Source organism: Phocoena phocoena, chromosome 7 (assembly GCF_963924675.1).
Source record: "Phocoena phocoena chromosome 7, mPhoPho1.1, whole genome shotgun sequence".
Taxonomy (NCBI): Eukaryota; Metazoa; Chordata; class Mammalia; order Artiodactyla; family Phocoenidae; genus Phocoena; species Phocoena phocoena.
Genome location: NC_089225.1, coordinates 53824673 through 53837685, shown reverse-complemented (window position 1 = coordinate 53837685; position 13013 = coordinate 53824673). Strand labels below are relative to the sequence as shown.

The window sequence follows — 13013 nt, the reverse complement described above, 5'->3', positions numbered from 1 at the left end:
GCTTCTCTTGTTGCGGAGCACGAGCTCTAGGCGCGCGGGCTTCAGTAGCTGTGGCACGTGGGCTCAGTAGCTGTGGCTCGCAGGCTCAGTAGTTGTGGCGCACAGGCTTAGTTGCTCTGCGGCATGTGGGATCTTCCCGGACCAGGGCTTGAACCCATGTCCCCTGCATTGGCAGGCGGATTCTTAACCACTGTGCCACCAGGGAAGTCCCCAATTATGTTTTGAATTATTATCCTGATAAAAACTTAAGAAATGTTTAGTTGTTGCTAAGCAAAAGCCTATTTTTTTCTTGCTAATATAAAATTTTTAATATATTTTTTTAAGGTTCGACCGAATAGCCCTTCTCCTACTGCATTAGTTTTTGGGGACCACCCTATTGTACAACCAAAGCAGTTATCCTTTAAAATTACTCAGGTAAATGGTAATTAAAATTTCTTTGTATGACTTCTGAGAAGCCGTTGACCAACTTTGTACACACAATTAAGATGTCTTCTCTTTGTTTTAGACATGGTCATAAAGTAAAATTCGGTATCAAGAAAGCTAATTGCTAAACAAACAAAAAAAAACAGTTTTTAGGGGGTGAGAAGTTGAAACACCCAATTTACTATCATCTTGTCCTTTGTTACATACTGGTTAAATATATATTTTAAGCAAATTAAATAAACAGAACAACCATAACATGTCAATTCTGTTTACTGGTCCTTTTTGAACTTAACATCCAAGTACATATAATCGATACCTTCATGAAAGTGTTATATTTGTCATAAGTGGACATTAAAGCAGTTTGTTCCATGTGTCTGTATTTTTGTATATTCATATATGCTACACATTTAAAAATCATTTGAAAATTAATCAGATATCTTTTACAGTTATTTAGTTTTATGAATTTTGAGTACTAAGGTTTTCATTTTAATTTCATACATGTGACAGTTTTTGGATGACTGAGATTAAGGATTGAAAAAGTAGATCTTCTTGCTTGCCACTTTAGCTGTTCAGTTTATTGCCATTACACTTCTTCTCTCTGGTCATGTCCAAACTGTTGTGCGTGCATCAAAACTTCTATCTTTGGATGATCTTTAGGCCAGGATTTATAAGTACATTGCTTTCAGTCAGCAAACAGCTTGTGAAAGTTTTTGCCGTGTTCAAAAGTCAGCTAGAGTTGATAGCACAAAGCAGTGCTTATATTGAATTTTAATGAAGAACATATCAATATTCTAAAAATTTAAATAAGTAACCTTAAAAATTTTTCTTTTTAAGTTTATAGCACTTATGCTTCTGAAGATATTAAAACTTAAAACTGCAGTAAGACTTTTTATGATACTCTTTACATACACACACAAACTCCAATACTTTCTTTGCTCTTTAGAATCAGAGTAAAATCTAATTTTATGTTTGCATGCAGTGATATATATATAATGGAGTAATAACATAGCTTTCTTTCGTTTAGACTGACCTTACAATGCTGAAGTTAGCAGCATTAGAAAGTAATAAAAACCAGGACCTGGAAAAAAAGGAAGGTCGTATAGATGACTTGCTCAGGGTAAGTAAGAAGTCATGGAGGGGAAAAACTTGAGTAAATTATTTGGCAGTAGAAAAACTGGTGAGAAAATACTTACATTGTAAAAAAAACCTCTATTACTGGAAAAAAAAATAAGCCTTTGCTTTTAGTGTAAGTACATAATTGAAAGTATCAACTATTAAACGATAAAAACTATTTTATTAGCTCTTTAAATGTGAATTGAGAAACATTTGGAGAAATAGAAGTTTATAAAATTTATTTTTACTTGATCAACTATCCTAAGACAGATATCCATTTCATGGTAGTTTTTTGTTGTTGTTGTTGTTTTTGCGCTACGCGGGCCTCTCACTGTTGTGGCCTCGCCCGTTGCGGAGCACAGGCTCCAGACGCGCAGGCTTAGCGGCCATGGCTCGGGGCATGGGGGATCTTCCTGGACCGGGGCACGAACCCGTGTCCCCTGCATCGGCAGGTGGACTCTCAACCACTGCGCCACCAGGGAAGCCCCCGTGGTAGTTTTAAAGTTAATTGATACTCTTATAAACCTGACTGCCATTTGACACTATACTAGAGGAAGTAACTACTGCAATTTTGTGAGATTTTTAATGGAAACTTTATAAAAAGACACATCAAAAAGTATGCCTAATAGGTGAGTAAGGGGTAAAGCAGTGGTTCTCACCCCTAGCTGCTCATTAGAATCACTGGATGGAAAGTGTGGAAGACACTTTATAAAAAGTACTGATGCTTAAACTCCACCCTGAGGGTTTTTGATTAAATTGATATGACGTAGGGCTTGGGCACTGGTAGTTTTAACGGCTAATTTAGCCAACACTGAGAACTGTTGGTATAGAAACTCAATGAAACTGTCATCTGTGATCATATAATTACTGATACCTTTGAAACATCCAGTGTGCCTTTCCTGGTCCCATCCCATTCACTCTCTTATATCCCTTTACCATTAACCACTATTCTAAATTTTGTATTTATTTATTATGCCTTATGTTTCTTTATAGTTATATTACATATATCTTATACATTCTTAACAACATATTATTTCACTTTATTTTTGAACTTTATATAAATTACAAAATTACACTGTTTGTACCATTTTGCCCTGCTTGTTTTCACTAAACATTATATGTGGGTTTGTCATGTAATAGTTTGTTCATTTCACTGCTATATAGTAAGGCATTATATGAATATATTATAATTTATCTTTTCTGCTCTAGGTGGACATTTTATTTCTACTTTTTGCTAGTATGAACAGTTCTGCTAAGAATGTTCTTATACATATCTCTGTGGCAGATGTGGAAGAATTTCTCTATGGTATATGCTTAGCAGAGACATGGCCAGAGTATAGGGCATGCATATCTTAAACTCTACTTTATAATAGCAAATTTTTCCCAAGGTTGTTGGATCAGTTTCCATTCCACCAACAATGAGCAAGAAATAATCTTATTGCTTATTATCCTTGCCAAGGTTCATTATAATCATATTTAATTTGGGGGTTCAATTTAATGGGTGTAACAAGGTATTTGTTATTATGCATTCACTTTATTTTTTGAGCATCTTTAAAAATATTTATTAACTATTTGTATTTCTTCCGTGAAGTAAATGATCATTTTTTTTGCTCATTTTTCTTAATGGGTTCCTGTTGTTTTTTAAATTGATATCAGTTTTTTGTTGGCCATATATGTTGATTTTTCTCCCAGTGTGTGAATTATCTTTTTATTTCTTTGTACTGTCTTTTGATGATTAGATCATTTAAAATTTATATGATTAAGCATATCTTTTTATTTATAGTTTGTACCAAATTATTATCAAAAGTATACCAAAATAATTTGTTGTTTTTATCCCTAATATCATAAAGATGTTCTTCTATATTTTCTTTTAAAAGTTTTATAGTCTGCTTTTTCAGTACATGTTCTCACTGGGATTTATTTTTGGGTATAGCATGAAGTAAGGTTTCATTTTAATTTCTTTCTATGTAGAGAACCAGTTGTCCAGACCACAGAATTAAAAGTCCACTTTTTACTGCCAGCCCCACCATGCAATCTCATTTTCATATACAAGTGGATCTATTTCTGTGTTCTGTGTTAAGTTCCATATTCTATTTTATTCCTATACTGGTACAACAGCATCTTTTTATCATTTAGCAGTTGTCTTTGGCTGTTAGTAACAGAGAACATAAACAACAGTACTTTAAATGATATACAATATTATTTTTTGAGAGTAGAACAGAAGGGGGGGGCTCCAAGTCAGAGCATGAGGGTACAGAGTCTCCTGCCCACTGAGTCACCTGCCCAAAACCGAATCCAGTTGGGGATGGAGGTGGGCCCTTCCATAGCAGGCCCAGGAGGAAATGGCGCTGGGATAACCCATGGAACACAGTGCCCCTCACTAACACACCTGAGATAGGCTTTCCTTTCCTCTGCATGCTGCTCACCTCTGTGAGGAGAAGGGTGGAGGCGCAGTCTTTCCCTGGCCCCTGGGCTAGTGAGGGAGGCTGGGTGGGGCACTGCAATTGCAGCTGCTACTGCCACACTGACCATTCATCCCAGATGTGACTGAGGAGGGCCTGGAGCCTGTTCATCTGTCCAGACAGTGATGTGTGGTTGGGCTGTTATCCCCCTGGACAAAGCATAAGGGGCCACGGGCCTTTGAATGGAAGGTAGTAGGTTTTGTGGAAATGCCATTTAACTGGCCGTGCTTTATTTCCAGCCAGGCAGAGCCTTGCTATCAAGCAGAAACAACTGGGCTGCTCAGGCCGTAGGTGTGCGGACAGGTTTCTATAAACAGCAGTACTTTAAATGAGACACAATATTATTTTTTGAGAGAAGAGCAGAAGTGGGCAGCCCAGGTGTGATGGCTTTACAGTGTCATATAGGATCTTGGCTCCTTCAGTTTTTCTGCTCTTTCACTGTTAGTTCATGGCCTTCATCTTGAAGGTCATATCAAGGTACAAAATATTTATTAGAGGCACGGTTATGATATCTGTGTTCTTAAGCAGAAAACAGGAAGAGGAAGGAAATAAAAAATACAACAATTCTGTGTGCAGCCTTCTTGGGTATTCCACTGAACAACTTCTGCAAGGGAAGCTGGGAAATACAGTCTTTTAGCTAGACATATATCAATCCATAATAAAATGTTGGTTTTCCATTACTACGGAAGAAGGAGAGATTTGGGTGATTATAATGACTCTAGGTTTATATTAAACCTTGATGTGTGGTTGAACAAGTATCATCTCCTTTTTGGTTATTTTTGGCCCTTTGCTGTCTTAGAGAAGTGTTAGAGTCAGTTTTTCAGTTTTCACACACATAAACAATTTGTTGGGGTTCTGTTTGAATTGCACCTAATGATAAGGGTCTGATGCTAAATTCCATTTATGTTCCTCTGAAAGTATCTTTATTTTACCCTTTTCCTTGGAAAACAATTTTATTAGATACATACTCTTAGATTGGCAGCAGTATTTTCTCCCAGCATTTTTGATGTATTATGTCGCTGTCTTTTGGCTTCCACCATGATTGGCCTAGACCTATGGTTTTCAAAGAATGATCCCCAGACCAGAAGCATCAACATTACTAGGGAACTTATTAGAAATAAACTTTTAGCGCCTACCCTAGAGCTACTAATTCAGAAACTGGGAATGGGTTCCAGTAATCTGTGTTCCAGCAAGCTCTCCAGGTTGTTCCCTGGTGACTGACTGTACTAGACTAATCAGACTCATCTTCTGAGTTTAGAGAGAAGACCCTCGCCTGAGCGTATGGCTGCCTACAAAGTTAACAAAATTTGTATTCATACGGCCAAGAAAGATGGTGAGAATATGTTAGCTGTTGGATGGGCGTCTGCAGTGTCTTGCACAAGTTTAATGGAGAAAAAAGTTTTATTAGTTGCAAAAGATGGAAGAGAACTCACATTCATTTTTAAGTGTTAGACGCTTTGTATTACTATATTTCAGTTATTTTTAATTAAATGAGATAGAATGGTGTTGCTCTGTTTTAGAAATAAGAAAACTGAGCTAAGGTTCAGATAACTTGTTTGACTTAGCCCAGATTATATATCCTAGAGTGTGGATTTGAACCCATGGAGTATGGATACAAATTCCATGTACTTTTCCACCACACAGTTAAGCAGCATATAACAGTATTATTCCCACGGTAAGTAGATGTTTTAACAAAATTTTTAGAATCATATTCAAATACTTAATCTTATTAATCCCTTTATGAAATTTGTTCAAAATGTATAAATATTCTTAAATGTCTCATATACACAAATTGTAGACCTTTTTCATCATCTACTTATGTTGTAGGCTAATTGTGATCTCAGACGGCAGATAGATGAACAACAAAAATTACTTGAAAAATACAAAGAACGATTAAATAAGTGCATATCAATGAGCAAGAAACTACTTATCGAAAAGGTAAGTTAAAAGTTCAATAAATTTTCCCTCTCCTTTCACTAGCCCCTTTTACCTTGTATGCTTTTAAAATTTAAATTAATAAAATTGAATGATGATTTTTCCTCCTTTTTTCAGAGTACACAAGAAAAACTGTCAAGCAGAGAGAAGAGTATGCAAGACAGATTACGCCTTGGGCATTTCACGACCGTTAGACATGGTGCTTCATTTACTGAACAATGGACAGATGGTTTTGCATTTCAGAATCTTGTAAAGTTAGTCACTCTTACATTTTAAAAAATTTAGTATTCCTTTGGGTTTTCATTACTTTCAGAGATTATAGATTTGGAATTATGTTCTACATCTACTCCTTACTACTCTTTGAAATCAGAATTTAATACATTTGAAAGGAACATAGAACAGGCATTACAATTTTAGCTTTAGCAAACTTCTTGATTAGTTAGCATTCTTCTGTACAGTATGATGTATTACGCTAAATATGACTTTTCCAGAACATAAACTGACCTAGCTTTTTATAGGTTAGTTGGGAGGGAAATTGTTAAAAGTTTGAACTTTCATTGGAAGATTTATATCTGTATATCTTGGGATTTTTCTGCTTAGTTCTCCCCACCGCCCCCGACCCCCATTCCCCAGTCCTTACGTCAGCACTTGCCTGCTCTCTATTCCTATGGAAAAGACACGAACATCTTCTCTGCAGCCTCAGACATAGTAACTCATAAGTCAGTTGAACTGAGCATGTGGCTTTAGCACTTCTGAGGTAAACTTTAAAATGGAGAAATCATTGTTGCCATGTTTTCTTGAGTTCAGATGGTTGTAGCTAAGGGTAGGTTGACTGCTTATGTGTTGAGCCGGGATCTATGCTCCTCCTTTTGTTTTTTGGGGTTTTTTTTTTTAGCTGGAAAACTTTTAATAACCTTTAAAGCAAGAGTGGTGCCACCATCTAAATCAGCTTTCCCAGAGTCAGTCCAGTTAAATGGAAAATGGAGGCAAAGCTTTATTTCACATAATATCACCTAAACACTGCTGTTTCAAACACTGGTTCCCAGGACTTAAGCACAGAATCGTCTTCTCTCTATCTCCAGAATGGTCTCTCTGTCTCAGTTGATTTATCCATCTTCTGTTCAACACAACTGTGCTGGGTGTGAGGTATACTGTAATGAAGGACAGTGTCTTTATGATGGTAGGAAGTTTGGGTTTTAATTCTGTGGATAATAGTGAGCTCTTACAGTGTTATGTGTGGTGTGTGGGGTCAGATTTGAGTTTTAGAAAGGGAGCTGGTAGTGATGTGGGAATAATATTGGAAAGAACATAGATTGTTGACAGTTCAGATGGAGAAGCATCCAAATGAAGGGTGATAAGGCTTGAGCTAAAATATTAACAGTAGAAATGGAGAGTAGGAAATACAGTTGAGATAGAACTTATAATTTTCGAGTGTTTTTCTGAGCTACTAAACCCAGATCTACAGTTATCCTGGTAATGAATAAAAGAGAAGTTTATATAATATAACCTTAAATATAAACTAATAATATGAATTTAAAATATAAACTCTGGCGGTTGTTAAAATTTCTCCATTGAGCTGTCAAAAAAAGAGTAAAATTGGAGCTTCTGGGTTGGTGAACATGTAGAGATTTGGGGAGGGTATCAGGCTCAGAGAGAGCATGGAAACTCCATGTCTTTTCCCCATACCTTGCCCTATGCATCTCTTCCATCTGGCTATTTCTGAGTTGTATCCTTTTATAATAAAACAGTAATCTAGTTTTTAAAAAATTACTTGCATTTCTTATTACTGATAATCATCTACTGAGGGCATACTGTATGTTGTTACATATACATATTTTATATCAAGCAGTTGATATTTATCAGTATATATCAAGCTATATATCTGTGATATAACCCGAAGTAGTTGGAGGATGAGAAAAGAAATAAATAAAAATTAGTAACTTATGTGTGTGTGTATATATATATATATATATATATTTTTTTTTTTTTTTTTTTTGCGGTACGCGGGCCTCTCACTATTGTGGCCTCTCCCGTTGCGGAGAACAGGCTCTGGACGCGCAGGCTCAGCGGCCATGGCTCACGGGCCCAGCCGCTCCGCGGCATGTGGGATCTTCCCGGACCGGGGCATGAACCCGTGTCCCCTGCATTGGCAGGCGGACTCTCAACCACTGTGCCACCAGGGAAGCCCAGTAGTATTATATTAATAATCTCTAAAATTAGGTCATTACTGAATAATCAGGGATTAGATATATATCCATTCCAGTAATTCTTTCCTTTCATTATTTCAGTAGGTTATTGCTGTTTATTTTCATTAATAACATCTTGATTGTACCTGAAACTAGCTTTAAAATTAATTTTTAAATAAATTGAAATTATTTATAACCACTTCAAGGAGAAAACTGGATTAAAGTCTTATTCTAACTTTGCTATTCTTGAGATTTTTCTCCACCGTTTTACTCTTTTACCTAGGTGATTCTTGATTCTTTCCCTCCTACCATATTCTGCTACTACCTGGCTAGAACCATAGGACAAGGAAATGAATGTAAAACCAATTCTTCATCAGCAGCGTAGAAGTTCTCTAGTTCTGGTTTGAATAGGGGCGGGGGAGCAAGGAATTGAAATATTTGACTTGTTCTGAATCTGAGTATCACCACCATGTAGAGTCTTAAATTTTTTCCTAGTGTGGTGAGGTGACCTAAGAGAGAACATAATTATATTAGAACAAGCTTAAGGTGTTGTATGATAGGATGGTTTTTAAAAGCATCAGTTGGAAGCAGTAATATTTTTACTTATATTAATTGCCTATTTTTCAAAGCCATGTAAATTTTTCTTGCTATTTTCTCTTTAAAGTGTCAAAATTCTTTCTTTCTTCCTAAATTTCTGAGGTCAATTTTTGTTTCATTTCAAAATATCACCTACCCATTCCCAAAATTTGACAGAGATACATTTAGAAAATAACACTATTAAATTCACATTTGTCTTTTGTAAGTTTTTCTTTAAACAGTAAGTAATGAGATGCATGTATAAAACCTACTCTTTAACTCTGTTCTTTTTTATTTTTTAATAGCTCATTTATTTTATTCAACAAATATTTATTGAATGCCTAGTATGTGCCAGTCACTGTGCTGGGCACTAGGGTATAAAGTAGTTGTGGTCTCTATTCTCATGGAGTGATTTAGTCTAACCAGACAAATTCTGATCAAGTGTCTGTAGGAATATTTGTTAGAAAGGAGGAGGTGGGGAGCTACAAGGTACTATGAAATTATATGTGGCAACACATCTTTTTCTAGTTCAGGGGGTTTAGGGAAGACCTTCTTCAGAAGTGAATGTTTCAGATGAGACGTGGACAGTGCGAAAGTGTTGGTTCACAAGGGTGGGACCATAAGGTTACAAATTTATATTATATGATTTTTCATGTTTAACTAATGTATTTTCATGTTTTAACTGTGAAAAGTAATGGAAGGTTAATTTTCTTTTATGTTTATTTTTATGCAGGCAACAAGAATGGGTGAATCAGCAAAGGGAAGATATTGAAAGGCAAAGGAAACTTCTAGCCAAACGCAAACCTCCCACAGCTAATAATTCTCAGGCACCCTCTACCAATTCTGAACCAAAACAAAGGAAAAACAAAGCAGTGAATGGAGCAGAAAATGATCCCTTTGTTAGACCAAATTTACCACAACTGTAAGCCTGCATTTTTAATTTTCCTTTTTTTAAATTGTTGCCAGTGAGCATGAATGTTAGTAATGGATGTTATTTTTAAGTAAGTAGTAAAACTCATTATGGCCAGGAAGGAAGGCAGTATTGAAAAAATTTGCTTCTAAAATAATAATAAGCCCCCAATCTGAATTCTACCTAAGTGGAGATTTACTAATCCTCTTTTAAAATGAAGACTTAGGTAGCTAAGAAGAGGCTGGAATCCACTTTTTCTTCCATGTCTGAATGATAGAGTCAGTTATCAGTACTGATTATTCCAATTCAACATTCCTATTAGTGTTCCTTTTTCTGAGAATGTTAAGTAATCTCAACCTATGAAAGCAGCTCATTCAGAGGTTATAGGTATTGTTTTTCCCCTTTCTGCTTCTCTTTGTTTTCTAGGTTTTCTGCTCTAATGATGAATTACTTTTTATAATTCAAAAGTCAAAGGCATTTAAAAAAATTATGTGTTTATCATAGGAAATTCAGAAAATATGAAAGAACATAATGAAACAGTACAGACCTTGATCCCGTCCCACAGAAAACAGCATTGTTAGAATTTCAGTGTATAGATTCAACCTAATTTATATAATTTTTCTGTTCTATAAGACCTCATATAAGTTTATGTGAGTAGAAAACACATACACACACCCTCCGTTTTATATTTAATATGTTTCTCCTTTGTTGAGAAATAATGTTTCATCTATGCTTTGAAGCCCATCCCCTGCTACATCAGGGACCTCTTCTACTGATACCTCCTTTATTTTACATCTTCAACCTTTTGCTCTCTACTGGTTCCTTCCTTTCAGAAAACAAAACAAAACAAAAAAATTCTCCCTCAGTTTAAATCCCTCCAGTCTCCATATTCTGTCATCTTTATAACTAGGTTTTCTTGAAAGACTTGCCTGTGCTTGCAGTCTCTTCTGCCTCACTTTCCAAATTGCTCCTTTCTTAACTGAAATTGTTCTTTGAAAGATTATTTCCTTGATGCTAAATACCATAGACATTTGAGTCTTTAACTTGGCAGCATTGGATATTGTTGACTTTTTCCCAAAAGGCTCTTTCTTGCCTTAGTTTTTGAAATAACCTGTTCTCCTAACTTTCATTTTTACTCATCTGGCTACATCTTCTCAGTCTCTTCTTCGGACATCATTTACCTTACCAATTTGTAAAATGTAGGATTTTAAGAGTCTGTCCTAGGCCATCTTACTTACTCTGTGTATTCTCCTTGAGTATTAGCTACTCCTAGGGTTTCAGTTAGCATGTATATCCTGCTGACATCCAAACTTCTGTCTCCAGCCCACTTTCCTCTCTTGAGTATCATCAAATGTCTGTATCTCAATCTTGAATGTCATATCCTTGCTTAGTTGATATTGGTACTTAAATGCCTCACGAGAGCCTTTAATGCAGCCTGTTCAAAACTGTATTTACTAAACACACAAAATAAAAACTGTGTTTATCTTTATCGTTCCCATTTCAGTCCCCCCGACACCCCCTTTTTCTCTCTCTCTCCACACAGACACCGCACGCACACACGCACACCCCTTGCCACCTCCCGTGTTCTTCCAATTAGTACCTGGTACCGCCATCCTCGCAGTTCCACATGCCAGAATTCTGGTTGTCACTCACAGCTTTTTGATCAAGATTCCATTTATTTTTCTTAATCCATTTTCATTTTATTTTCCATTAATAAACAGGTGATGATAATCTTATATTTTGAAGTCTAAAACGTACTTCCTTAAGCCTTTCCTAATTTTTGGAGGGGTTGTTGTAAGTTGGAGTTAAATCCTTTGGCTCTTGATATTAAAAAATGACAACAAACGATTTACTTTTCATAAATTAGTAAATTTGTTGCTTTAAAAAGCGTAGATGGGTAGATGAGCAATTATACAGGAGAAAGTGTGTGTTAGCTTAACTCCATCCCTGTAGACACCCAATCTTCTAGAGCTCAAATGCGTCCCCTGCCGCCTCTTACTTGGGTTCTCTCTCCCCACCCCTGCCCACCCCATCACCTTTCAGCTTTGGTCTAGGCCTTGAATCCATTTTCAACTTGTAGTCAGAATCTCTTTTTCCAAAATAAAAATATGGTCCTTTCTTTTTCTTCCTTGTAAACCTGACATAGCTCTCCATTGCTTGAGTGATATCATCCAAAAAGCACTTCTGACTTGGCAGCTTCTGACCTCTCTAGCCTCATCTTTTGGCATTGACCAGTGCCTCCCACTCACCACTTTCTTTGTTTTGGGTTTTTTTACAACAGGTTTTTATTAGCTATCTATTTTAGACATATTAGTGTATATATGTACACCACCAAGTTTTAAACTCGAACCCATTGTCTTGATTTCTGCTCATCTTTAAAATCCCATACTAGATATTTCCTCCTCTTGAGAGCTTTTCCTTGATCCTTGAAGGATAGGAGTTAATTAGCACTTTGCGGTATTGCCATAGTGCCCTCTGTGTATTCAGTCACAGCGTCATCATTCACTCAGTTAATGACACTAGAAACACCTTAGATGTTTGCCTTTCCCTTGTTCTCTGTGTCTATTTCCATAACATTTTTGTATCTGTCAGTCTTCATTACCACTATCTTACTATAGGACCGCATCTCTCTTTTTTTTTTTTAACTTAAATTACTGTTTGTTACATATCTCATCATGTCATTTTCATGTTTAACCTCCTTCACTGGCCTTCAAGATAAAATTCACTCTCATGAAAACCCTTTATAGGCCTTCTTTTTTCTCTCATTCTCCAATGTCTGCCCTATGCATCCTATATTAAACTCAGGTTTCTATCTAAATGGACTATGCTCTCTTGTTTCTGTGCTTTTGTACATCTTGTTCCTTGCCTTTCTTTACCTGTCTCACTTTCCATTTATCATTAAAGTCTTGCCTCCAGTGCCAATTCCCATAGGAAATCCTCTGTGACCTTTTTCCTTCCCAGTTTCTTTCCCATTTCCCCTCAAGTTAGGTGCCTTTTGTACATGCCTGTCAATATTGTAACATTTATCTCACTATTTTATCTCTATACTCCCAATATCTAATCCAGTTCCTGGCATATGGAAAGTGGTCAGTAAATACTAAATTACAGTACATAAGCATTTGATTGAATTTCATTTTCTCCTTATCAGAAGGCCATTTTGTCTAGTTTGCCACAGGTATTTTGCTTCCGACTTGTCTTCTAGGGTGCTAACAGCCCTAACTATAGTTTATTAGTCGTAGACTTGTCTCATTGCCATCCCATTTTATTGCATGTGTTGACTTCGAACTTACACTGCTGTCTGTTCCTGGAGTGGCAAATGAAGTAATACTACATGGCAGTTAGATTGCATCCTTATACAAATATAGATTTAAATAGGGAAAAAAGCCACAGAAGCACTTTGATTCATAT

General features: G+C 36.3%; 1 protein-coding gene across 1 annotated transcript in view; it reads left to right on the top strand.

Annotated features, from left to right (window-relative positions):
- TLK1 (tousled like kinase 1) overlaps positions 1-13013 on the top strand; it is a 149242-nt gene that overhangs the window by 94572 nt on the left and 41657 nt on the right. Inside the window, exons 7-11 of the mRNA XM_065880125.1 lie at positions 325-414; positions 1448-1540; positions 5826-5936; positions 6051-6187; positions 9429-9617. Coding sequence (XP_065736197.1) covers positions 325-414; positions 1448-1540; positions 5826-5936; positions 6051-6187; positions 9429-9617 — 620 coding nt within the window. The remainder of the gene's footprint in view (positions 1-324; positions 415-1447; positions 1541-5825; positions 5937-6050; positions 6188-9428; positions 9618-13013) is intronic.